At 39.2% G+C, this 27,743-nt stretch overlaps 2 protein-coding genes across 3 annotated transcripts in view; one reads left to right on the top strand and one right to left on the bottom strand.

Moving 5' to 3' along the window:
* Positions 1 to 476: 476 nt before the first annotated feature.
* LOC127530949 (snaclec 5-like) lies at positions 477 to 809 on the top strand. The gene has a single exon (XM_051938943.1). It carries the CDS (start codon positions 477 to 479, stop codon positions 807 to 809), a length of 333 nt encoding a protein of 110 aa, XP_051794903.1.
* Positions 810 to 2,717: 1,908 nt separating this feature from the next.
* The window catches only part of ccbe1 (collagen and calcium binding EGF domains 1), a 44,665-nt gene continuing 19,639 nt past the window's right edge, over positions 2,718 to 27,743 (bottom strand). Inside the window, exons 3-11 of one of the 2 annotated variants that reach the window (XM_051938596.1) lie at positions 16,888 to 16,940; positions 16,542 to 16,676; positions 15,503 to 15,640; positions 13,551 to 13,657; positions 11,939 to 12,047; positions 10,091 to 10,230; positions 7,301 to 7,336; positions 3,754 to 3,789; positions 2,718 to 3,324 (exon numbers count right to left, since the gene is read on the bottom strand). In XM_051938596.1, the coding sequence (XP_051794556.1) occupies positions 3,067 to 3,324; positions 3,754 to 3,789; positions 7,301 to 7,336; positions 10,091 to 10,230; positions 11,939 to 12,047; positions 13,551 to 13,657; positions 15,503 to 15,640; positions 16,542 to 16,676; positions 16,888 to 16,940 (1,012 nt within the window). In that variant the 3' untranslated portion in view covers positions 2,718 to 3,066. Of the gene's footprint in view, positions 3,325 to 3,753; positions 3,790 to 7,300; positions 7,337 to 10,090; positions 10,231 to 11,938; positions 12,048 to 13,550; positions 13,661 to 15,502; positions 15,641 to 16,541; positions 16,677 to 16,887; positions 16,941 to 27,743 lie in introns of both variants that reach the window. The other variant, XM_022210234.2, reaches the window with a different exon arrangement.

Below are 27,743 nucleotides of genomic sequence, written 5' to 3' on the forward strand. Positions count from 1 at the left end.
AGTCATGTCCTGAAGGGATTTAAATGACATTTAGTGAAGAGACAGCCACAGAAAACATTGTCAGCTTCAGCTACAGAGCAGTGATCATGGAGAGAATCGTCTTCTTTGTCTGTCTTTGCGTTGCTGTTGAGGGAAATATCAGAAGACATGTTTTTATCGAGAACGAAACAACCTGGTCTGAAGCTCAGGCTTACTGTCGACAGCATCACACTGATCTTTCTTCTTTTAATAGTCAGAGTGAGATAGACAAGCTTCCAAAAGCTGCAAATGGAAATCTTCACTATGGATGGATCGGCCTTCATCGAGATCCCAACAACAAAACTGCTTGGAAGTGGTCAGGAGGGGGACACGTTACATACCAGAACTGGGAGGATGGAGAACCAGATAATAAAAGGGGCAATGAGAACAATGGATTGATCCTTCAGAATGGAAAATGGCATGATCTCAATGGGGAACTTTTGACCTACTTCTACTGCATGGATGTGACTGTGGTGGAGGAGAAGATGTCCTGGGAAGACGCTCTGAGCCACTGCAGAGAGAAACAAACTGATCTCCCCAGTCTGCTCTCTGAGACCGATCGGCTTCTGGACCACACTCACATCAAGCACAAGGACATCAGTGAGAGGGTGTGGATGGGTCTGCGTTTCCTGGGTGACCGCTGGATGTGGGTGAACGGTGACCCTCTGGAATATGAAGAAGGACATCAGGACCAGCAGTGTCCAGTCAGGAAACGCTGTGGAGCTGTAACCAAAGAGGGACTGTGGGAGAACTGGGACTGTCAAGACAAACTCAACTTCATCTGTGTCTGACACATTCTGGAGAGAGAACAGATTAACTTAAACATATAGTGATACTTATAGAAATTCATCTAAACTGTCATTTGTTTTTTGGTTTTTTTTTATGTGATGAGACGATATTCATCAGTAATTTTCCAGTTTGGTGGTTTGTATTTGTCAGGTGAAGGGTTTGTGTGTTTCTTGTTTTGTGAGTGAAATTAGAATACATTGTGAGAACATTTGAATAGATGAGTGATTTTTAAAGTATCCTCTGGTGATGTTGTTGTAGAATGAAGTTACAATGAGAATTAACATGTTAACTTGTTGTTTGCAAGAGCAAGCATGAAAAATATCTAAATAAAGATGCGTTCTGTCCTTTTTTTGTGCTGAGGCTTTCTGAGTCAGGTGTATTCCACTTAATTAATGGTTAAATAACAAGCCTGCCATTGGAGTGACTATGCAAAATTTTGCTCAAATAATTAATCTCCTAACTGACCTTAAAGTGAACTATTTTTTTTACAGTCTCCAGTCTTGAAAAGCTGCACTACATATTTTTGGAGTTGCTGGTATTCATGTGACGAACACTTATTTACTGAGCCAATTTCAACATTTATTTCCGTAACAGAGGCCAATATCTCTCATATCCTTATATTTGAAGTTGCACATGTATTTTATCTTGCAAGATTTCTTGGCATTTCTGCTTTATTTAATAGTGATATTAGACAGAGACAGGGAAGGCAGTGGGAAGTGAGAGGGGATAACATGCAGTAAAGGGTTGAGGCTGGATTTGAACACGTTGCTGCAGTCAGGTCAGCCATTAGAGCACCATAAAGTTGTACTTTGCAATAGTTATACTGCTAACACTACACTGTCTTCTTGTATTTTTACAGAAAAGTCAACAGAATAACTAAAACTCAATTTTTCCTTTAGATTAGACTGATTAAACATATTGTAACAAGATACAGAATTTGGTAAAAGTCACTGCTTTCATTCTACTGCATTGACAAAGTCTCCCTCTGGTGGAGAAGAGAATCAAAACATGTTTGAAATTCAGTCGACCATCACCCAGCAGTTGCAGGCATGCAGAGAAAGCGATGGCCTGAGTTTGTCTGCACAGAATTGAAAATCAGATCAGATATGCAGCAGATTTTTACAATAACTGGAAAACATAATCGCTCACACTATAGAAACTCCGGCTTGACCATTTCCTGCTGCTGACAATTTTAGGAACTTTAAAACACAATTGGCGTCACTAGACTTAATTAATGGCATGAAGCCAACATCCTGCTTTGCAGTCGACATTAATACTCTTAATTCTTTACAGCTTGCTTACAGCTTCTCTCCATATCCGCAGCACTAATGATATTATCACCAGCCTCACAGACTCAAGCAGCTTGAGAGAGCAGAAAAATGGTCAGGTTATTTGCATGTGGTGCATTAAGTTTACACTGGTATTATTTTTTGCAGAATTAATTTGAAGTCTACATACAGTATTGCAGCACCTGAAACTATTAGAGGTGAAACAATTAATTGAAAATGAGTCAGAAAAATAAACAGCAACTATTTGGATAATTGCATTTCACCTGTTTTTCATTAAAAACAGTGAAGATAGCTACAAAATTCTAGAGTTGTAGGTGCATTTTTCACATTTTTTTTGACATTTTAAATTATTCATTTACAAAATAATCTACATAATTATGAATTCATTCTTAGCTGAGGCTCTAAAGCGCTGCTGCTTAGCAACAGGAATGACTGTAACAGAGAAAAAAATTCAAGCAGGATTGAAATATAACTTTGCTGCAATTCAGGCTGAAAACTGCAGTGTTTCAGATGAGGGTTAAATGTATTAGAGCCACAGCAAGTCTAAATGCTCTAATCTAGCATTTGTACTATTTTAATATTGCTTGTGAATTTAAGCACATTACATAAATTTATGCACCGTTTGGATATTTAGTTGTTTATTTTCCTACACGATTTATGTGAAATAGTTCAGTGTCAAAAAGTCATGAGAAAAAACTGCTGTCATGAGAGACTCATTTAATGTGCTGTGAAGGAACAATATGTTTCTGAAAATATACAGTTTAAAAAAAACATGCATTGGCACAGTCTCATTTTTGTTAAAAAATAGTCTCACATAATCTTGTACATATATCATACAAAAATAAACATCTGTGATCAAACACGTACAGTACATTCTTTTAAAAACAGTTAAATAAAAAGGCAAAGCTCTTCAACATTTACACCTGACATAAAGTATTTAGAACCACCCTCTTTATACATTCCAGTCTGTTCAGTCCGTTCTCTCTTGTGCCGGCTTCCTCTTCCGGTTCCTCTTGGACCCTCCACCTGTTCGAGGTGGAGTTTCCTTATAGTCCTCACCTGAGCCCGTATCCAGACTGTCCTGGTTGTCCCTCCAGCTGTCGGGGGCGACGGGAAAGTCTTCTAGAGAGTTTATCGGTCGACCGTACACTTTGCTCTGCAGGTCTGCGATGTCGTTGCGGATGTCGGCCATCAGCAGAAGCAGGAAGTCAAAAGAACCTGGAGGGCCCTGGGGTTTTAAGCACAACAGAAATGAAAAATCAAGCAAATGTGATTTTTTATCAAACTAATCATTTATGGAAATTTAATTAGGATCAATTCCACTTTCAGATAATGTCTGGATTTAATTAAAAGCTGACATTTATTTACTCAGTAGCCACAGAGGAGTTTATCGCAGCAGGGATCCAGCTGATCAATGGACAGACCACTGGCTAATGAGCTCATAAATCGTTAATGTCAGCCCCAGCATCAGTGTTTATCTAAGGGGATAATGCTTACTCTGTACAAGACAATATTTAGTTTGACTGTGATAGTATCATCAACTGTTTAACGTCCAGAGTCCACAGTAGCCTGCTTTTCAGTCATGCTTCACTTTCTCGATGTGCTTCTGGATAGTAGTAGCAGGTTACAATCTGTATAGATAGAGTCTTCGTCTTACTGGTGGTCCAGCAGGCCCAGGAGCTCCTCTATCCCCCTGAGGAAACAAAACAAATATTTAGTTAAGATGAATTACAGTGGGGGTAAAAGCATGAGAAGAATTCATAATATTCTACTTGGGGAGCTGGAGGATGAGAGACAAAACTGAGTTCAGGATAAGAGTAGCCACAAACACCTCATGGATTAAAAACGGAAAAACAGTATGCACAAAGTTTTAAGAAACACATTCTGTGGAGGATTAATATCAGATTCTATTTTGTAGTATTTCCAGAGCCAATTAAAGGATAGCTTGACTTTTTTTTTTAGAAACTGCCTTCTTATTTGATTTCATGCTGAAGAGGAATACTACTTTCATGTCTGCGGGTTTAATTATAGTGCTGGAACCACTAGCTGATTAGCTGTAGCGTGGCATAAAAACAGAAATTAGGGGGCAACAGATAACCTAGATCTCTTTCAAGTTGAAAAATACATGTCACCTCGTGAGATAACGATCTAATATTTGTATCTCATTTATTCAATCTCAACACCCTCCCAAAATGTGAGAACACAAGTTGTGGCTTCACATGGAGTTTAAATCTTGATATAACTATATCTTGTTAACCAGTCGCTGTGCCAAAGAGTTCCAGGACTTGAATCACTGCAGTGTTGTCAGTGCTCGAGAATGTCTGATGGAGCCTCATTATCATTCTGCTATAGGGGAGCTTTTATGTATTTCTTTGAGGAAATCACATTTGTCTTGGGTGGTACTAAGCCCAGAACACAGCATTGATGCCCCTGCAAAATAGAGATTAGATGAAATTTGCACAAAGGAGGGCGAGACCTGTCATTAAAATTACGCATACATGAAAAAGCCCAAGAAGGACTGCTTTGTTGCACAATGTAAATCCTTGCTAAAAGTTTTTGTAGATAGGTTGCTGCACAGAGAGTATAGCAAAGGAGATTTCTAAAGCGATAATGCAAAGATAGTGAAAACGGTGTGAAATGTGCAGCGTAGATGGAAGGCTTACACTAGAAATCTACACCTGGTGAGTCAGACTAATTAAACTTCACAAAAGAAGAAGAAATGAAGGCTGAGACTGTCACACAGTCAGAAAGACTTTCAGTTCGAAAGAGTCATAAAGTCTGCAAAGGAGCTAGGTTGGCAGCGTAAATCAGCGATGGGAGAGCAGGATTTGCATATTTTGTGCAATATTATTCCTCGACTTAATTTTACTCATTATTTACTTTCAATCACTGTTTGGTTAGGTCTAGGCACTAAAACTACATGAAGTGCAGGAAAATGTCTTGGTTTGTGTTCAAATATGGTGCTTTCACAACATGTTAATTTTCAGCTACCAGTGTTGTGAGTCTTGCCCCATGAAATATATGATTGATGTCCGAAAAGGAGCAAGTGTAGAGCAATGAAATAAATGGTAGAGTCATTTTATTTGAAATGTATTTCCGATACAAAACAAACAAATCTCATCTGTCAAAAAATATCTGAATGTAGTTTAGTTGTATTGAAACAGTTTTTGGGAGACAAGGAAGGCACCAGGAGGTTGACATTGTATCCATCTTCTCCCTCAGCCTCAGCAGGCAGCAGAAAAGTTTATATTGTAAAATGCAAAACTACTCTCTGAAGAAACTGTGTCTTGACCGTTTGGCTTCCCGGCAGCCTGTTGATTTACAGTAGCACATAGACATTGATCTGACCACTTTGGTTGTTAGCCGTGCTCAGGGTCACACTGGGGCTGTGAGTGTTTTGGCAGGTGGTTTAGATTTGATACTCAGAGACAGATTAGCATCAACCTCCAATCTATCCACACAAACATCCCAGCTGTAGTGAGAGAATACCAGCGTACTGTGTCAATAAAGCAGATGCACCTAAATCTTTCCATACGTTCAATTCACAAGCTAAACAAACAGAGTAAAAGATTCAAGAGCCAATACAACATGAGAATCTCTTAAGCTTCCATAAGTCATGCTTCCAAATCAGGAGCAACGTTTTTATGATTTTAATTTTAGTTCTTAAAATACCATTTAAACTACACCCCTGTCTAATCACAGTCCCTTTTAGGTCGGATAATGTATCAGAGTTTGCTGCGCTTTTGCAGCTAGAACTATAGAACTACATCAGCTGGCTGCTCTCAGTCAGAACTTCTTCTGACATACTGCAGCATCACAAAGCTTCAACTTTTCAACTTCCCATTGAAAATAAAAGAGAGCCCCTCTCTAGCTGCACCACTGACCTGCCGTACTTATCACAGTCGGGGTAAAATCAGCGATCAACAGGTAGCCGACTTTAATTCTGAATAGCCTTTTGCTTTTTGGCTAATCTTAGTAACAAGTGCCAGAGTCACAAATGATAATCATACATTTGTTTTATTTTCACTTTTAAAGACCACAATTCAACACATCCTTCAATTAATTCAAGTGTGTACACTCCAGTTAAAGGAGAGCAGGCATTATCAAACTCAGCTGCAACCGCTTCAAACACACAGAACAAGTGACCTCAGCTGCTCTTTGATTTTTTTTGTCTACAAATATTGTAGAAGTAGGGAAAAAAATGTATAATCATGTCTACAAAAAATGTAAAAAATGCAGAACAAATCTCACTGTCACCAGGATTGAATCTGCATTATGTCTCCTTTTATCTCAGACTTAAGCGTTGGAGCCTCCTTTTTTAACATTTTGCCTGAGGGTTCCCAGGGAGACATAGCTGAGGAAAACACTCCAGTTAGCCTTTTGAAAAACAGTTTACACCTCTAGTCAGCCAATCTAAAGGCACTGTTCACAAACTCCATGTGATTTTCCAGACAACCGTAATATCCCAGAGGTATCCAGGGTCTTCCCACTGGCGGTCTGTAAGACATTCCAGGTTTACCACTTAATATTATAGCTATTGACAGAGAGCTGGCATTGTGAAGTGGAACGATTCTCACTAAGGATGCTGACGAAATTGATTCAGAGCTGAGAAAAATCATGATCAGTTGAAAAGTCCTCAAAACAAACAGTGATTCTCTGATAAAATGTGTAATCTCAAGACGCTAGTATCATTCGATAATTTGACATGGCTGCACGTGCTCCTAGTAACATTGCAATGCTTGTGTTTGCATTGCACTTAAAACTGTGCAAGCTGTGGTTTGGCACATCCAGCTTTGCTCTCTCAACTTGTAGCTACTTGTGGTTAAGTAATCCTATCATCTACAGGGAGAAGCTCGATTTACGAGCCTCCTGGCACCTGCCTTGCGCCTTTCATTCTGTACAATTTAGCCAAACTCCTGTACAAATCTGGAGACGTTAAGAAACAATTATGATATTGAGAAATTTAATTAAACTGACATGGTTTTGGCAAATGCATCCCTAGTTGATATTTTTGCACTTTTTGCGCCAACTTAAGTTCCTTTCCTTTAAGTGTAGATCAAAGAGTTAGGTATGTGCTACCAGCGACTCCTCATGTGTGATGGGCAGTTTGCTGGATAGGTCTACTTAAGAGTAGTTGCTGCTTAGAGAAAGGTTATATTATAAAATACACAGAGATTATCAAATTAAAATACATCTGATCTCACCTTTAGGCCATCTTTTCCTGGTGCTCCTGGAGATCCCTGATAAATAAAAAAATGTAGTTCATATATAGTATAAAACTGAGGTGGGCACATCACTGTTTAATATCACTTAAATGTCAAAAAAATGTAAAAGTAATAATGTTTTAATGATTGCATTATTTTCAACATTGACAAAGCATAGTTTACGTCTTATGAACAAAAGACTTGGTTGAAAATATGGGAGAAGTTTAAAGGTTTCTCTGTGACCAGAACGAACCGGACAGCTCAGTTATTCGGTTAATGGTCCTTTCAAACCAACGTCTGGGCACTTCTGTTTTCTGCCCGTTAAATTTTACTTTTCTCCGCTTTGAGGAAACCAAACTGCACAGCTAGCTAACAGTAACACCCAGCAGCTTACATTAGCAACTAGCTGCCAACATTAAGAATCTAGCCGCTTACACTAGCAACCAGCAGCTAACGCCACCCAAAAGTAGAAACCAGAATTGCAGCAAAAGTAACTGCACTTCAGATCACTGAAAGTAAACTGAGCACAACTATGATTTCAACTACCTTTGTTTGCTCTTCAGCACAAAATTGCAATATTAAACTTTCCATCAGGGTATCAGTAGAAGCCTGATCAATATTGGGAACGCACTATTTGACCAGAATAACCCGAGATACAAAAAGCATGTTCAGTTCAGATGTTGTCCAGCATGTTTACTGTGAACTTGGCCAGGACCACCACAGTGGTGATATGGGGCTCTGTGAGTGCAACAAATGATGGGAAGATGACATTTTTAGTTGACACCATGAATGCCTGTGAATATATCAAAAATCTGGCTGGGAAGATGACTCCTTGTCTGCAGAAGCTTGACAGATGAGGAACATTTTGACATGATAGCGTTCCAGAGCACACTGCCAAAATCACATGAGTTTCTCAGGAAGAAAAAGGCCAAGTATGTCACCTGACTTAAATCCAATAAAACACATTTAGCGTATTTTAAAGATCAAGGTAGAGCAACACAACCCGTCCAACAGAGAGCAACTGAAAAGAAACAGCTCCTGAAAGACATGAAGTATTAAAAAATTAAAGATTTGAAACATGTAAAGATTTCTACTTCATGTGGCTGGTATTCTGAATCATTTGACCTTAAAGTGATACTGCACATCATGTCCGCTGAAAACTTAATTGTTATGTATATGAGTCATTTTTGTTCACATTCAAAGATAAACATGTGCATTTATTAGCCTGCCAGTGCACAACCACTTTGTTGATGACATTTCCCAGCCCCAAACAAAAATGTTTCAATGCTAAATTCAGTGTTTCCACAGAAAAACAATTAAATCAAACTCCTTCTCAGTACAAATCTGTCATCTCCATCATGCTCCAACAGGAAAGATTAACCAAGATTAACTTTGTGTCTGCCTCCAGGTCATTTCTGAGTGACTTCTGATCGATGGTGGCGAGCGCTTTGATCTCTTTCACGGGATAATGATCTTTAAAGTGTGAAGACATCCTATAGGGAGCAGTGCCAATACTTGGATCATTACTTAGACTCTGAGTCACACAATCATCTTGTGTGAAACTCTGACATGCGGCTAAAAACATGCGACCTGGTGGCCAAACCTCATAACTGTGCCAGAATTTAATCAGGGTTTTGTGTGAAGAGGCGACAACACCCTCTTAGTCAAACCTCAACAGAATGTCCACTGATTTAATGGATTAGAAAGCCGGGAAAATACGAAGTTGTGAATTAAAACGCACATCCAGATGTCAAACACCATACACACTTGCACAAAGCAATAGATTCCATGACCTCAGATTTTACACTTACATTCATTTCCTGGAGATGCAGGTTACACAATTACTCCTTGCTAAACCCTAACTTTAACCCAAACCTAAACTAATCCTATCCTTAACTCACATCCCCCCCCAAAAAAAAAAAAAATCAATGATTTACATTATCAGTACATGCATTTTGTCCCCATAAAGGAGACAAGCCACTATGATGAGACTGCATAAACAGATTGATGTCTCTATAACATGAGTAATACCTGCCCACTGCTCCAGACTACTTGGTTTGGCATATTGCTGCTTGTGAGATGACTGATTGCAGGTGTTGATAGTCTGATTTATCAATAGCGAGACTGCATAAACACCTTTAAAGACCTTTATAAACTAGAAAAATGTCTCAGTGGCCACATCCTGCACATTCTTGATTCAGATCCCACACTTCAACACACTCACAGGCAAGACTGAGCACTGCACAAAAATACAGCGAGCCAAAGAAAACAATCGAAGCCGTAAATGGATTCAGCCCTCTGTTGTTATTACCATAACCATGTGTCATCCTTTTTCACCTTGCAAAAATTAGGGCCTTTAAGAGGGTGTGTGTGATGGAATGTGTTTTGTGTCTCCCCCAGGGCCTGTCTCACAAGGCAGGGATTACTAAGCTACCATAGAATTTCATAATTTATCTTGCAAATTTGGTGAGCAAAATCCAAAACCACATATCTGCAACACAGAAAAAAGGCAATTTTCAAGTTTTAGTGCTTTTCATATTCATTTGGCAACGCTACCGTGTGAAATGATGCAGAATGGTGAATCCATTGAACACAGACGTAAAGATTGTCTAAGAGAGCAGTGCAGTGTATATCGAATTATTCACAGGTCATTCATAGGTCACAGGAACAACACATACATTCATACCTGCTGATTTAGAGGCCTGTGTTGTTACACATGTGGAGAATGAAAAATTCTACTTTATGCACCGTGTGTGTGTGTTTTTACTGTGAATAAATACATTAACTGACCACAGGTCCTCGAGGGCCCCGTTTGATGTGGTACAGGTCTGGTGTGGGCCCAATGGGTCCCATTAGGCCCCTGGGACCTGGCGGGCCGGGGGGTCCTAATAGTCCAGTAAGTCCTGGAGGGCCTTCTGGTCCTGGATCTCCTAAAATATTGCACACTGATGTTAGTGGACAACAGACGACTGAAAAAACCCTCACACAAAGTATAAGTTAACAGATGAAATGCTTTTTAATCATTCTAGCAGCACAGCTCTAGATTTGGCAGTGTTGGTCTGTCATAGTTCTCTTTGGTTCTGACTGAAATGTCTTACCCAGGACTTTGTTTGTGGTTGTAAGTTTTCACATACAGACATTGAATGCGTGATCACATAACACTAGGGATGTCCAATATTGGCTTTTTTTGCCAATAACCGATATGCCGATATTGTCCAACTCTCAATTTCCGATTCCGATATCAACCGATACCGATATATGTGGACTTGGAAATAATTCCAAACCACAGACATATTGTTAGTCAGGCAGCGTAAGCTTGTTACTGCAGCCACATTTGCAGGGCTTAAAGTGAAAACAATCCTAAACCTGAACTTTTTTGCTTTTGGGTAGGGGTCGGGGCACAATCTAGCTAATTAATAAGAAATTAAGATATTTGAAACTCAAAACGCAGATTATAGTAATACTAAAAGGTCAGTAGGTTGTGGTAGGTTCTCCATCTCACTACAATATGGTGCACATATATTGTTTAGCAACCAATCAGGAAAAGACATGGAAAAAGGACATTGATTCACCTTTCAACAATATGCTCACCGTTTCCACTATTTATTCTGAAATACAGCTATGCAAACAGTTAGGATGAAAAAAATAAAATAAAATAAAAATATAGTTTGTAACAGCAAACTATAGTTATGATAGCACCAATATTAACCTCTCCTCGCTGGTATCCTGCCCATATCAGGACTGACTTTTCAGACTTTATCGTTTAAATGGGTTGCTGCCACCTTATTTTGCAGAACTCTTACATCATCACACAGAGCACTGAGGTCGATCAACCAGAGACTCTTGGAAGTTTTGAGATACAGGCACAAAAATAGAAGTAATCGATCCTTTGCAGTGGCTGCTTCTAATCCCTGAAAGAGTCTACCTTTTCATGTGAGACCTGCTCAGGCTTTGGAAACCTACCTCTCTTATTTGCCATTAAACTGAAGTTGTGCTTTTTTCATCCCTTATTTTGTTGTATATTTAAATTAGTATTTTTTTAGTATCTTATCTTCTTTCAGGTTTGTCTTTTAGTCGTTGTGTTCTTATTTTGCTCATTTATGTTTTGCTATTTTAATTTTGCAGCACTTTGTTTAAACGCTTGCTGTTTTTTAATGTACTCTATAACTAAATTTGACTTTGACATTCATGATTCCCACATTATGAATTCTAATGACTTTGGTGAGCTGCTGATATTTCCTCCAGCGTCTCAATGGGATTGACATTTGTGATTTTGAATAAAATGTCTTAAGAACCGCATTACAGTTTACCCTGAAATATGGTACATATATTCATGTTCTCCTGGTGAACTTTTGTATCATTGGGTGCACCAGGTTTGTTCAATATTTTAGTTTATGACCAAATACAATGTGTTTTCTCGTCATAATCAAATAGTGGCCAAACTAATCTACGATGGTGAACATGCTATACATTGTGTCTACTAAACATCAGCATCTGTCACTGTTAGCATTTGAATTTAGGTACAGAGTTGCCTAAATACATCTGTAGATTCTAAGTTTTTCTTCATACCATCACTTCTGGATGCAAGCCAGTTTCCTTATCTTTATTTTTGGCTTTATGTCTCTTGATGTTTCTTACCTGGAGGTCCAGGAGACCCAGGAGGTCCAGGTAAAAACATAGGTGATGTCAGTATTTTCTCACTCGTCACCTGCTCAGGGATGTCAGCACTGTTTGACAGCAATGCCATCTGGAAATACATGTGAACAAAAAACATGGAGGAAAACTAGAAAGAATTAATAAAATGATGAGTTAACTTAAAATATCTGAATGAATGTTTTTTTTTTCTTCTCTAATTTGGAAATTACATAAAACATCCAAATGCCTGACTGCGCAATTCCCTCTGTTATGGTTTCACATACAATGATTCACAAAGGTCTGCACTGTCAAACAGGACAGGAAAATTACAAACCGGAGGGCCAACATCAAGTAAAATTATGCAAAAAATTTTATACCCTGTCAGAGATGAAAGCTGATCTCCTATCTGCACCATGGTACAAGCTGTAACCCAGCCAGATGGAAGGCCAGGCAACCCCTCTGCATTATTCAGCATGACCAGGAGAGTTCCTGCTCTGTATGCTAAGTGGCATCCTTGGGCAAAGTTATCTTTGATCTCCGTGTAACATCATGTGGATGTGGCAGCCCCAGTGGGGAACACGTGAAAGGCCTTGCTAAGCTGCAAAGACCCACAAATCAGAATGCATGCAAGTCGTAGGAGCATATGTCCACACACTCACACTGAGCGAGGTCGTGGTTCACCTGCTGATCAGTAGGAATTATGCAAGACTGTAGCCTGTGACCTTGGAAACAGGTGTTTGAACTGAGGCCGGTTCCTAATTTCAAACTCTGACCCTTCTGTGACACGAATAAATGAGAATATATTTCCTCACACACTGTAAAAACACAGAGCAAGTATTTTCATATTGTTTTCCACTATATAAATACAGTATGGCTCCACCTCGACCACACAGCTGGAAGCAATATATCATGTGTTACAGTAGAGGGTGTTGAGTGCAGCTGTTGACAGACTCGTGCTCAGATAGGTTCAGACGCCTGCAATTACAAAGGGGGAAACGTAACCTCACTGCTGCCCACCAATATACGCCTATGGACAAAGAAATCCCGCCCCCCCGCTATACATAGAGGAAATTTTCTCAGCCCGTTATTTTATTAGGGAATAAAGTGCCATAATGTACCCCTGGAGAGCAGTAGAAACCTGCCTGCTGTTTCTGAAATGCAGTCAGGTATGGAGTCCTTGGAGATACAGCGAGACTTTAAGGTGGTGATAAAGAAAAGAAATAGTTCTGCAGATGTATACATTCAGCCAAATAAAAAGGTGTGTTTAATGCATGACTGGGCTTTTCTGCTGAGCCTTTTTGTGGTCAAGCATAGCATACTAGAAAAGTACGGATTTAAAATAAAAGCAATGTTATGGTGCTGTAAACTGAAAGCATTTAATTTGAATTTTTAAAGATAGAAATATGTTTGATGTGTGTCGCGGTGGTTCAGTGGTTGTGTGGAGTTTGTGTAACCTCTCTATGTCAGGCTACTTGGTGATGTCTGTCTGTGATGGACTGATGTTCTGTTTCTCTCGGTGTCAGCGGGGGCAGGCTCTACTCCTCATGACCTTCCAAACGCTGAAGTGGGTACAGCTAATGGATGTAGTTTTCCTGTTGTCATTCGTGACTTTTACCTTCTGTTTAAGCTGCAGGACAGACATCTTGATCTGGTGGAAATCATCACACGTGGCCGAGCAAGTTCCAGCATTCATGACGTTATCGGACTTCTCAAAGAGATGTACTGCTGGGAAATGGGGAAAACACTGATGTCACAGAGGTTACTCGAAAATGTTTCCCTCAGAAAATTGGCAGGAAAAGGGTAAAACTATACTATCTCTGTTGTCAAGTGGACTTATTTTTCATGTTTCTTGGGAAGTTTGTCTTAATATTGTCGACTTAACACATCTTATGCAACACTGTGTTAAAGCAGCCTTGGACAAACCAAAGCAGATCGTCTCATAACTCCGCCGTGTTCCTTGGTGGAGTAATTAACCAAATCTTACCTTAAAATTGAGATATTTGATCAGAGTGACATTTTTCTACATGTCTCATTTAAAAAATCACTAGAAATTAACTGTTTGCTTAAGCCAGATTCTTAAAAAAAAAAAAAATTTCAGTGCCTCTGAGTGTAACTGCGAAGCTATGAGGGACTCAGTTCCAACCAACAGTGATGTGGCAAAAATTGCAGGACTTATCTGCATTTGGAAAATCTTGTTTATGCTGATTGAAGTTGTTTCAATATTTTTTTAAGTGGTAAATGTCCACACTTTTTAACCCTTTGGTTCCAAACTGCTCGACAGTGCATTTCATGCTCACCCATTCACACAAGGAGTCACACAGCAATGGTGGCAGTAGGTAATCTAAGAAATTCAACTTTAATTTTTCTTTCAGTTTTGATGATTCACGGCATTTTACTGTGTCATACTGCACAAGCATCATTGTATAATTCCCTGTACTTCTAGTTGTGGTTGTGCTGTTTCCATAGAGGTGACGGTCTTTATACTGTAGTGAAAAATGTGTCCACAGTGACTAAAAACGTGACAGCAGCAAAAAACCAGAGTAACCACTTGGGGCTCAAAGGGCTGAATCTGTTCCTAGAGCATTATAATACAATAAACATTTTTGCCATTTTCAGTAACAAAAATACAGAATTGCTCAAGTTAAAGGCCTGCAGCGATGGGTTGCTTTGATGATAGTTTGATGGTATTTTTTAAAACCAGTGCGAGCTAACAGACTGTTCAGGGGATGAGTGACTTATGCAGTGCAGACTAACTCTACCACGCTGTCTGTGACTGACTAAACTAGACTAGAGGGTGGTCTCATAAATGTGTCAGAGTCATGGGGAAGTGCAGACCTAAAACCTAATGAAGGCTTTGCTGGAGGTAACAACGCAATTTAAGAGCATATTTTCACAGTTGATCATAACTTTTTTCACCCACATTCACTCTACCACATTAGAACACTGACAATTCATCAATAAACCTGCACAAACCCAGATAGAAGAAACACAAAAAGCACTGAACTCACTTCTGTTTTCATCTCGAGCCTGTAGCAGAATGGGCCTGAGTCTATGCATAGATTTAATGGATGGGTGAATGTGTCTGGGCACTATTTTCCCCTCTATATTACAAAGCAGCAGGACATAAGGCCAGAGCATGATTATATGCACCACAGTCTCTCACTCCCCTGCTTCTCCTGAAATGTTATAGTAGGTAATGGAAGACAAACTCATGGGAGGAAGTAACAAATCTGCAGCCCCTCACCGCTTCACTGGCAACTGAATCTGGGGCAAAAAAAAAGATGTTTTTATCACCTCGACCATTTGTGTTTTACTCAAATGCATCCAGCAAATCAGAAAAGACCAGAAGTCACAGGGGCAGCGGTGTGTTTGGAAGACAGAACAGTTCTGACATGTACGAAGGGCAGCGATGTCTAATTATTACCATGTGTCTGCATTTGCAGAACCCCCTCCTCCGTTTCATTCTCACACACACAGCAATAACAATGTGCAGTCGGCCCCACATCACAGTCAGATGTGCCCTTGAATAAAGAGAGAAATGTCAGTAAAAAAAAATAGCATTCTCACCTCTCTCCCCCTTGGTGCATGTTTTCCCATCTTCTTCCAGGAAATAGCCTTTCTCACACTCACACCTGTAGCTCCCCACAGAGTTGACGCAGATCTGAGAGCAAGCTGTCAAGTTCTTGTCTGCACATTCATCGATGTCTATATGTCGCAGTGACAGATGGGAGACAGCAAGCAAATTGAAAAATGCCAGTGTCAAATAAAGCACCTTAGTCTCCATTAGCAGTCATATAGTTCCAGTTACATTCAAAAGGACAGAAAAATGTTTTACAAACTACAATGTAGCTTGTATGTGCGATTCAGATTTTTTAGATAAACTGAAAGATTATGTATTTTTAAGACTTGACAAAAATTTGTGCAATTATCTAGGTAAATACACATTTAAAAAAAAAAGGAATATAAAAGAAGCATACTGTGACGAAGCTGAAAATATTTTTCTCAGGTATTCTTTGACATAACATGTTTTTTATTGTCTTTAGTAACTTTACTCTTGTTGTACAAAACATACGTGTAGTCCATTTTAATCTCTGATAGAATTAATTCATTTAACTTCACACATTTAACTTTTATGTATACAGGTGTAACCACTGGTTGCTAACACTGATAAAAATAATGACATATACCATACAATTATTTTAATTCTGACCATGAAATAAAAGGCAGAATTCAACCAGTGATATATATAATTGCTCAAGTTCACCTTTTTCTGTATTCAACTAATACATCAAAACCCACAAAACAAATACGTTTGGTCATATTATTCCTTCTGAAAGCAGCAGTATTGAAAAAAATATCTCAGTTTTGGGAATTATCAAACCATGCCATGATAGAGATCGTGTAAAATACTGAAGTAGTATTGAAAGATAGACCTTTTAACTTAAAGTCTTCAGTCTTTACAAAAAATTGAACAAAAAGTAGAAAACACAAAAGTACAATCATGCAAACCACAATGATGCTTTTACCCATTACAAATCTGAGAACGTCGAGCATCTTTTATCTTAAAAATAGACTGATGCTGATGTGATGTTGTGCAAGGTCTCACCCAGACAGTAGGGCTTCTCTCGGTTTCTGTGGCGTTCACGGTCGTAGCGGTATCCAGGGTAACAGGTGCACACCACCCGACCAAAATGATCCGTACACTGCTGCTCACAGGGGGCGCCGGCGCACACGTCATAGTCTGTAGAAATAAATCCGTCATCAGTGGCAACAAACCAAACCACAAAGAGGAATCTCACATCCGTCTTCACTCGCTCTCTCTTTTAAATTCAAAACAGGCAACAAGAGAAAGTTAAGTGAAGTATTATTAGATGTTTCAGGACCTTATGGGACAGGAGTAGCCGGATTTCCAAAACAATCACAAAAAACACAAGAGAGCGAGTTTTTCCTACCTTCAGGAATGCACTGGCCCAACACAAATTTGAAGCCGTTGCAACATTTCTTCCTGTAAAATATCAAATAAACATGCGTATGAGAAGACAAACCCCAAATACTTTCACATTCACTTAACAGTTCATGTATTTCTGTACAAAATACATGATGTTTGGCATTTATAAGAATATGCTGCAATGAGTTGGTCTGTTTTTACAATTGGAGTTGTGGGAAATGCAACCAAACGCGCGCGCGCACGCGCGCGCGCGCACACACACACACACACACACACACACACACACACACACACACACACACATATACACACACTGCAGTCTGCAGGTCTCGTTGCTGTGTCTGGCCTACTGCTGCATGTTGGGTCATGTTTGATGACGCTCCTCCGAACTGCTGTTAAACTTTCCTGCAGAGCCGACTGTGTGGCTCGGTTCCCATTTCTTCCCAAAGCTTCCCGTCTGAATCCCTCGTTTCTGACCTAACGTTTAACTTCACTTCTTATTTATTTTCTGTTTTTCTGGCACATCAACTCATGTCACAGTCTTTCCTTTTCACTTGGATGCCCTCAGTGCAATTCAACATTAAAGAGGCCATGAAAAATGGCTTCTTCTAAATCCTTTAAAGCGTTCTGGAAAAGGTAAAAATAACCAGCCAAACTAACAAACTAGGAACCTAGCAGAATATGTATATACAGCTGTTCTTCTGCAGCTCTTTTCTAACCTAAAGAACTTAAATTATATTTGAGCATAAACCCTTTTTCTGTGAAATACTAACAAAAAATGAACCCATGAACAAAACCAAATAAAGCAAGAAAATGTGTCCATTTTTTTTGTTTTCTCGATGTCCATTAATCTTTAAAAAAAACATGTAACAGAGCAGAAAACGCACATTTTTAACTTAAAAAAGATGTATTTTTATCGTAACATTTATTGTAATTCTATAATTTTATCATGAAAAAAGACCCCTCCTCTCAAAAAATACTCGAATGCTCCTATACCAAAATAAAAAAATGAGCTGTTTTTCACTTTGTTACATCTGATTTTCAGTATCAAAGGAGTCTGGAAAAGTAGAGAAAAAAAGAGCCATTTTCTTTTGGTTTTAAATGGAAAAAAAGAAAAATGGGCATCTTTGGTATTTGACAGGAAAATAGATGAAACTCAGGCAGAAAAGCTTTTTGTTCGACTGAAATCTCCTGTCACGAGTTCTTCTAAAGCCTGAAAACCGAGCCAAGAGAAGGTGCAGACGTCGAGTTTGCTGAAATCTGTTGTCGTGGAATTTTGGCCCAATGACTTTTCCATTTACACCACCTCCTCATTACTTCACACATCTATAGTAAGTTTGATTAATGCCATCTCCATGACAACATTTTGTGTAATATTGTATCACTGCGAGTCACGTCATCGTGGGGTATTATTCATTTCTTGCTCACATTCAGCTCGAAGGAAAAGTACTACCAGGTGTTGCTTTCAAATAGGAGAAGATAAAACAATCCAATTACACCATGAAGTCACAGATCTATAAACCAGGCACAGTTCTTCTGACAGAGATTACTCTGTAATGCTTTACAGATTTTATTCAGAAGCAGCTGTTGACAGGAACATTCTCTGATTAAAATTCCTCTGCTCTGAACTCAATCTATCGAATCTATTTTCTCATTATTTTTTAAATGAACACTTAGTCAGGTTACTCATTTGAGAAGACATGTTGATGCAAGCTGACGATGTTGGAGTTCTAACTGGTTATTGAATAACTCTTAGAATCTCATCTCTGTGTATCAAAATTACATGCTTCTTTTTCCCTGTGAAAATAATCCCGTCATGCCTTAAAATGGCTTAGATATCCTTTACAATGTGCAGATCTATGAACACTTGGCTTCTATCTCCATCCACTCATTCCCCACTGGCTGCAGCTTGAGCACACCAGCTCACCTACAACTCTACTTAAACACTATATAACTATGATACCCAATAAGGAGTTGTAACATTGGAGTAATTCAGCCATACATATTCACACCAGAAACCAAGTCTGAAGAAAAATAATGACACGAAAAGCTCTATCCTGCAAGTTGATTGGTTCCTGAGGTTTGTTACGTACGGAACCCTAGAAGTCGGAATTCGTAGTTTTGTCACTTGTTGTGGCTCAATGGAGAAAGTCTGGGCATCAGAAACTGCCCTTTTATAGGAACAGAGACAAATGAGGAGATACACAAGGAAATAATTGGGTAATAATTGAGTAACTGAGCAGACAAAATGTTGTGGAAACATAAGACAAGCAGAGTCTGATATCTGCAGACAGTTAAACTGACAGACTTCTGATTAATTCCTGAGATCTCTCCTAAACGGCCCATTAGAGACTTGGAACACAATGACTGTGCATTACAGTAAATTTGAAACCCTCGAAGATTTTCCATTTGCTTCTTCCAATTTTATTTATGAATCAAATGACCCATTTGTAAAAGGTCATGTGTTTGCAATCACAGAAATATAATCCGAGTAAAACAAACTAAATCACTGACTCTGCACCACTGCAGTCCCAGGGGGTGCTCCTTATACAGTCGACTGTTTTTACAGTCATTTTGATGGGTACAGAATATACAGGAACTGAGTACTTATTCACCGAATATTTACAACCTAAAGAGGGGCCACAAGGACTTTCCTCACTGCTCTTGAGGCTCATGTTGAAGGATCTTAACCTGCAACAATCACACTTTAAGTCTCTGCTGACACTCAGAGCCCTAGCTCCTGCAGGTGTAGTTATTGTCGAGGAGGAACAATCAGCACTCAGGAGACCCTCAGTGAGGTGAGAGCAGGCCACTTGTACTGCCTTCTTGTACACATCTAAATATAGTGTGTTTTTCTTTGAGAGCATCTTTGGTGCTCGCTTTCGTGTGATTGAACACACAAAGAGGGTTCTTTAGCACGGATAGGAATCATAAATGAAGAGCTGTTCAGGTGTTGAAACTCATCAAGACCAGCCATTGTTCACTTAAACAGTACGTGACATACTGACAGAGGTGCAGATTCATGCACATACTATGAACAACCAGCTGATAACCTAAGACTCACCCTTTGTTTACGTCCTCTGTCACACCGGTGTCATACATTTGAGCAATTTTCTTAATAAATACAGCCTCATCAATCAGTAAATTAATATTTTTTAATACAAATCAAGCACATTGGACATTTGTCGTGGGCTAATATTGCTGTTTTAAGACAAGAGGAAAAATTATACACACCGTAAAGATAAGGCCTTTGAAATATGAAAACACTTGCCTAGTCTCAGTTTGGGTTTACACATTAGCACTGGCCGGGCATCATTAAGCTTCACAGAAGTCTTTGTCATGGTGCCCCCTTACTAGCTAAACACCCACAAAGCTTTATGCTTGACAACACAGATTTCCTCTGATCATGATAGCATTAAATAGTAAGAGTACAACCAGATACTACTGCTAGTCTACAATATTTTAAATGTGTATTATTTACGGAAATGTTATCAACTATTGGTAGATAGTAAATTTTAAATGACACAGGTCAGATAAGGGGGCCAAAAACTTGATTGAGACATCCATAGACTATACTGTAGCCCCTTAAATAGTAATAAAATAATATTTTTTTTATCATATTTTCATAAGTTACTTATTAAGTATGTGGAAGTTTGTCAAAGCGAGAGGCACACGTAACTGTAGTTACAATTGTGTGTATTTACTGAAGCTACCTGTGCAGAAAAATGTACCCGTGCATACCAACCATGTCTGTCTCCCAGTGTAGTCTAATTTATGACATAGCAGCATATCGTATGTTGTGGTGTTTGTGGGTGGGAGACGCTATAACTCGGTCACCCTGAGAGATTTGATCTGAGGATGTTTCCTCTGTGACCCCATAATTCATGTCATAATAACATCCCCATGAGGACAGAAGGCACTTATAGCAAATAACCAGCTTAGCAAAATAACCAAGGTTAGCTTAACAATCATGAGAAAACAAACATCTATGTCCGTCTTGAAAGATCATGAAAGAGGCAAAAGAATCCCATGGAAACTGGATCCAAATCTGTGTTGGAGTTCATTTTTACTGGATTATATTTTTATTAGATTACTCATTAGCTGTAAGATATTCTACCTTATTGTTCTGTCTCTCATTGTATCATTAAATAAACAAATCTAAAACATAATGGTATTTAGTTACTTTTCAGATGAAAGCACTCTTCAGTATTATCTTGCTATTTTCATTGTGACAAATTGATTTAATTTTCGTATTGTTGATTTCTTATGTTGTCCCTTTGTTAACCTTTTATATTTTGACACATGTGGACGTCAACCCGCGAGAGAAATTAGATGGTAGCGATATGACCTGTCTACAAGTTAAAACAACATGCCTGGTAAAGACACGGGGTGATGGATACTTGGGTGAAGGTCAGTGCACTAAAGCAACAAAATAACCACAAACTACCTACACGATTTATGTCCTGGAGGTAGAAAATCTGTCAGGGCTCTAATATGGAAGGTCTCAGTGCTAAAGTGATACATGAAAATAACATTATACACACGTGGACAAAATTGTTGGTACCCCTCAGTTAAAGAAGGAAAAACCCACAATTCTCACTGAAATCACTTGAAACTCACAAAAGTAACAATAAATAAAAATTTATTGAAAATTAAATAATCAAAAATAGCCATTACTTTTGAATTGTTGATTAACATAATTATTTAAAAAAACAAACTAATGAAACAGGCCTGGACAAAAATGATGGTACCTCTATAAAAGATTGAAAACTATTTGACCAGAGTGACATGATTAACTCAGGTGTGTCATTTAATTGACATCACAGGTGTTTCCAAACTCATAATCAGTCAGTCTGCCTATTTAAAGGGAGACAAGTAGTCACCCTGCTGTTTGGTGAAAAGGTGTGTACCACACTGAACATGAACAACAGAAAGCGAAGGAGAGAATTGTCCCAGGACATCCGAAAAAAAATGATAGACAAACATCTTAAAGGTAAAGGCTATAAGACCATCTCTAAACAGCTTGAAGTTCCTGTGACAACAGTGGCTCATATTATTCAGAAGTTCAAGACCCACGGGACAGTAGCCAACCTCCCTGGACGTGGCCGCAAGAGGAAAATTGATGACAAATTGAAGAGACGGATCGTTGGAATTGTATCCAAAGAGCCCAGAGCAACCTCCAAAGAAATTAAAGGTGAACTCCAAGGCCAAGGTACATCAGTGTCAGATCGCACCATTCGTTGTTGTTTGAGCCAAAGTGGACTTCGTGGGAGACGACCAAGGAGGACACCACTGCTGAAAAAAACTCATAAAAAAGCCAGACTGGAATTTGCAAAAATGCATGTTGACAAGCCACAAAGCTTCTGGGAGAATGTCCTTTGGACAGATGAGACCAAACTGGAGCTTTTTGGTAAGGCACATCAACTCTATGTTCATAGACTCAAAAACCAAGCATACGAAGAAAAGAACACTGTCCCTACGGTGAAACATGGAGGAGGCTCAGTAATGTTTTGGGGCTGCTTTGCTGCATCTGGCACAGGGTGTCTTGAAAGTGTGCAAGGTACGATGAAATCTGAAGACTATCAAGGCATTCTGGAGAGAAATGTGCTGCCTAGTGTCAGAAAACTTGGTCTCAGTCGCAGGTCATGGGTCTTCCAACAGGACAACCATCCAAAACACACAGCCAAAAACACCCAAGAATGGCTGAGAGAAAAGCGTTGGACTATTCTAAAGTGGCCTTCTATGAGCCCAGATCTGAATCCCATTGAACATATGTGGAAGGAGCTGAAACATGCCATTTGGAGAAGACACCCATCAAACCTGAGACAACTGGAGCTGTTTGCTCATGAGGAGTGGGCCAAAATACCTGTTGACAGCTGCAGAACGCTCATTGACAAATACAGAAATCGTTTAATTGCAGTGATTGCCTCAAAAGGTTGTGCAACAAAATATTAAGTTATGGGTACCATCATTTTTGTCCAGCCCTATTTCATTAGTTTGTTTTTTTAAATAATTATGTTAATCAACAATTCAAAAGTGATGGCTGATTTTGATTATTTAATTTTCAATAAATTTTTATTTATTGCTACTTTTGTGAGTTTCAAGTGATTTCAGTGAGAATTGTGGGTTTTTCCTTCTTTAACTGAGGGGTACCAACAATTTTGTCCACGTGTGTAACATAGATATATGGTGTAGTGTGTGTTTCGGAGCATTCAACACATAAAAATGCAAACAGTTTAAAATGTTAGTTAGAAGAATGGTCAAATGAATGCACTGTAGGGACATTATTGTTACCAAACCAAGTCATATTGTGGTAGCAATTAAAGCTGCAATTTGTGCTTGCAATCCAAACCCACCTGTCCAAACTTGCAACTGTTGAAGTTGCAGATAACATAACAATGTTTTCTATAATTAGGACCCAGTTAACTGTCGACAAAGTAACTTGCGGTGTGTAAGAGTGCCAAAGGCCTCCAGCCTCTGCACACTAATGACGGTACCACAGATATATCTACATTTCAACAACTGTCTGACCTAATATCTGGCATCTGATTTCCCAAAAGCCATTTAACAAACCACCTCAGCTCCTCTCCTACTGTTTGAACAGCAGAGACTGCTCAGCTCCCAATCACTCTCCACAGTGACACCCTCGCGGACAGTCATGGATTCCGCAATTAGAGATGAAGCACTTGATGATGATATTCAGTACACAAAACAAAATCCCACTGAGCTGTGACGCACGGAGCCTTAACACCTTTCACAACAGCGTCTAAGAATACAATCCTCTGCAAGCTTGTTAGCTGCTCGTGTACTTCATGCAAATCAGAAAATAAATTCAAAACACATGTGGATTTCATTCATATTCATGAGTGCGAGAACAAGAGGCAAAGATCTCCCAAATGCATTCATGACACTTTTCTACAAGAATATCAATGAGCCTAGTTTGCGGTGTCACATGAACGAAGACACAATGCCGGCGTATTGTGATTGACATTTAATTTCAGACACACCAGTGCACTTGTTCAGAGCGATCAGTGCACCACAGACAACCTGTTTGTTTGGCCACCTGTGCCTTTTTTCACCTAAAGGTTATTGCATTTTGCCAGTGATGCATATCATTTTACAGGGGCCCCTTGAAATCTAGACACAGACCAGTCTGACCTCAGTTACCCAGGTCGAACCATAAGCGCTCTAATTACCTTATAAACAGAGACCCTCTGCCTGAACCAACATGGTGCACCAGCCTGGTCTGACTACGTCTCGTAATAAAACACACAAATTCACACCAGAGTTAATGGAGAAGAAGAATCTGCAGAATTTGGTAGAGCAGAGGACACAGATTTAAACAGAACGTGCACCTTCATATCAGCCAACTGCTTCATCACGTCCAAGCATGCTCGTCTCTCTCTAAAAGGGATAACAATTACCGAACTAGAGAGTATCACACATACAAACACACAGCTGCGAGACAACACAGTGAAAGCTTATTTGTCTTGCATTGCTGCCAGTGATATACAATAACATGTCTGCATTCCACACAAGAGAAGATGTTTGTGGAGCAACTTTCTACACACAGTGTAATTCTGAAAGGAGGTTGGTAGAAATGAAACAGCATTCAGTTGCTAATTTAGTCATTTTATTCATCCAATGACTGCCTTTTTGAGCAGAAACATTTAGCTCCAGCTTCTCAGGTGCGAGAATTTACTGATTTTGTTCATTGTAATCCGAATATATTTGGGAGAGACTGAACAAGCAATCTGAAGAGATCGCTGTGAGCTCTGGAAAGTTGTGATCGCCATTCTTCACATTTTGGCACATTTATGATTGATTTCAATTAATAAATCAAGAGGAACTTGCATGACCTTGTCCTTTAATGATAAAAGAAGATGTCTTCTATCAGTAGCAGAGTTCCAGCAGAACTCATTAATATGTAAATGTACTGTACACAGCAGGCGCAATGAAAGCTAATCTGATCATCTACCCCTTACAGGGTACCTGTGATTAAATTTGAAGTCTCAACAATGAATTGTTCTTCAAAGTAAAAAAAAAAAAGGCAAATTGGCTCATTAATAGACCAAGACTCTCAAGTAAAGGCTTCCAACTGAATAAAGAGAAGATGATAGTAAATTAAATATTTGATAATAAAGGGATATGGAAAATGTGAGGAAGCTTCTTTGCTAAAAAGTTTGCTGACCTTTCAGAGATAGTTCTAGAACTTATGGAGGATGACATAAAAGCATGAGTTTTTTTCTACTTCTTTTGTATTTCTGCTTGGTTATAAACAAGTTCATGGGAAACAGAAAGCCACATACTGTCAAATAGTGACATTACCGACATGAGCATCTGATAATCTGCTCTATATTACATTGAATTTCCTCAGAAGTCTGTTTCTATATCCAGTAATCAGTGTCAAAGGATCCTGAATATCTGTCTGCTGACTGAACCAGAGGTGTCTCACGCTCAGACTTTGTTCCTTCTTCTCCTCTCTCTTAACATCACTGTTTGGCCCTATAATCACATTCCACATCCATCTTTCTCATTTCATGGTTACATTCTACTTTACTGCTACAAATATCCCCCAACCTCCTCATAGCACACATGAAGAGGCTGGAATATTTTCCACGAAACTCCACAGATGTCAAGTGTAAGATGCCACTATTGTAAATATGTCTCCAATCACGTTGCCAAGAAGAATGTGGTATATAAGCTTTAGTCAACTGGCTCTTATGCAGAATCTGCAACCTATTCAGTATGTTTGTATAAAACCATCTGTTAAATCAGACATTTCCTCATCAACAGTGACTTAGCCCAAATTCTTTTTTAAGTCTTCAGTCTCTTCTCTGGACTGCAGCACTTCAATCCTCGCCAGCCTCCAATTCCTTCAGCTCATCAAAAAGTAGTTTCCTCACTGTGTTCTCGCTCTGTGTTTACCTGCTAGTTTCCAATCCAAAAACCTCGGTTCCGACAATCTTGACTACACGTTCACCCAAAGCACCGCAAAACACCGACTGTTCTCCACATATGCTGCTTATGTAGTCTGTCGTACCCTTCATTCATCACCTCTGCACAGCAAAATCTTGTTATCTGGCACTATAAAGTCCAACTCTCAAGCACTGACCGGAAATATCACCATGAATGCATCAAAATGGACTGTGCAAAGCAAGACTTTACACATCTTTCTTTGTAAAATAAGCTCCAACTCAAATGGTGGTAAAGTAAGACATTGTAGACATTCTAACGGTGTGTCACAGATTAATCAGACTGATGTATTGTGCAACTGGTACTGAGATGATATTCACGTGGCAAACACTTATCTTGAAGAAAACCAGAGCTGAGTGAGTGATTGCCTGCTGCGGCATGAACAGAGTAATAATTCTGGCAAGTGAGCGGTCAGAGATAATGACAGGGAAGATTAAAGCAGGTATTGTGAATATTAATGTTCGCGGGGCATTCTGTTGCTGGCTGTCGTTCTGAGGAATAAATTAGGGTCGTTGGCACCACTTGCAGCTTTCTTTAATCAGCAAATAGGCAGTGTCTTTTGGAGTCACCCGGACATTTTCAGAGGTTATTGTTTGTTTTTTTTTAACTTAACACAAATGAATATACACCAATTGATCAGAAGGATGGGTTTCTGAAATAGGGTAAGCACTTTAAATATGATTTACCTTTCTTTCAGTAATTCTACTTTCAACAAAGCAGCAAAACACCGATCAGCATCAAAACTACATGTCTAATATTGTATATTTCGTTCTTGTATCGTTAAAACAGCTGTAACTCGTCAGGGCGTGGACCTCTGGGAGTGTTTTGTGGTGTCTGGCATCATATCTTTTGGGTGCTGTGGGTTGCAAGGTGGGGCCTCTGTGAATCAGACTTGTTCTGACACATTGTTTGGTGTAGCGGGACACATTGTGATGCTGGGGAAGGCTACGCTCATCTAGGAGTGCAGTTGCAGTTTTGGAAAACTTGTCTTTTCAACTCAAAATGTCAGAGTGTCTGTATAAGGGTGGAGGCACGAGTTAAATACAGGACGTTCACCCTGGAGACCAGGATGTACATTCTGTGTGGGACCATTACTCTCAGGCTTAAGTTCCAGTATCACTCTTACTTTTGATTTTCACTTTGCTTCAGGCAACAAAACAGTGTGGTTAACTTCAGGAAAATATCACACTTTAGTTGACGCTTTCACAGTAATAAATAACTGTTTGAGGTTTGATTAAGTTTTTGTAAACCAGTTTTGGATTAAAATACGACCCTTTTACAACATGTTTGAAGCATTTTCGCTATTTTCTGAGCTGCTAGAGTGACGAGTCCCAACTAACATGATTGGTTGGCTGAAGATGTCAAAGTAACATCCATATAAATGAGCCAAGATTTCCCAGTAGAACAGGGTCTTGTTCTGCCAAGATGATTAGTGTTATTTACTTTATCTTGATTTGAATGTTTTGGCTAATAGGTGTAAGTCCTATAAAGATGGTGAACAGGGATGATGAGAATTTGTTCAATTCTGAATGTAGTGGAGAAAAGAAAAATGTTCTCTATCCTCTCCTTTTAGCCAGAGATTTTTCCCATGTGCACTCTAATGGTTGACCTTTACACTTCAGCTGCATATTCATGGAAAAATTACAGTTTTGTTTGGGCCTTTGCGTGCTGCTGATACCTTTTGGATGTTATAACACCATACATGTGGCTTTTATCAAAGCTCCGCTGCACAATTAGAAGAAATGGCGATACTTACTCATCTGCAAACAATGGCCACTAATCAAAAGGAAAAAAATATTTCCTGATCCTATACAAAACCTTTTTTTATTGAGACAAAATAAGACATTTAAAGAAATAATCGTGGGCTCCTGGAACATGTGGCGA

Source organism: Acanthochromis polyacanthus, chromosome 18, assembly GCF_021347895.1.
Source record: "Acanthochromis polyacanthus isolate Apoly-LR-REF ecotype Palm Island chromosome 18, KAUST_Apoly_ChrSc, whole genome shotgun sequence".
Taxonomy (NCBI): domain Eukaryota; kingdom Metazoa; phylum Chordata; class Actinopteri; family Pomacentridae; genus Acanthochromis; species Acanthochromis polyacanthus.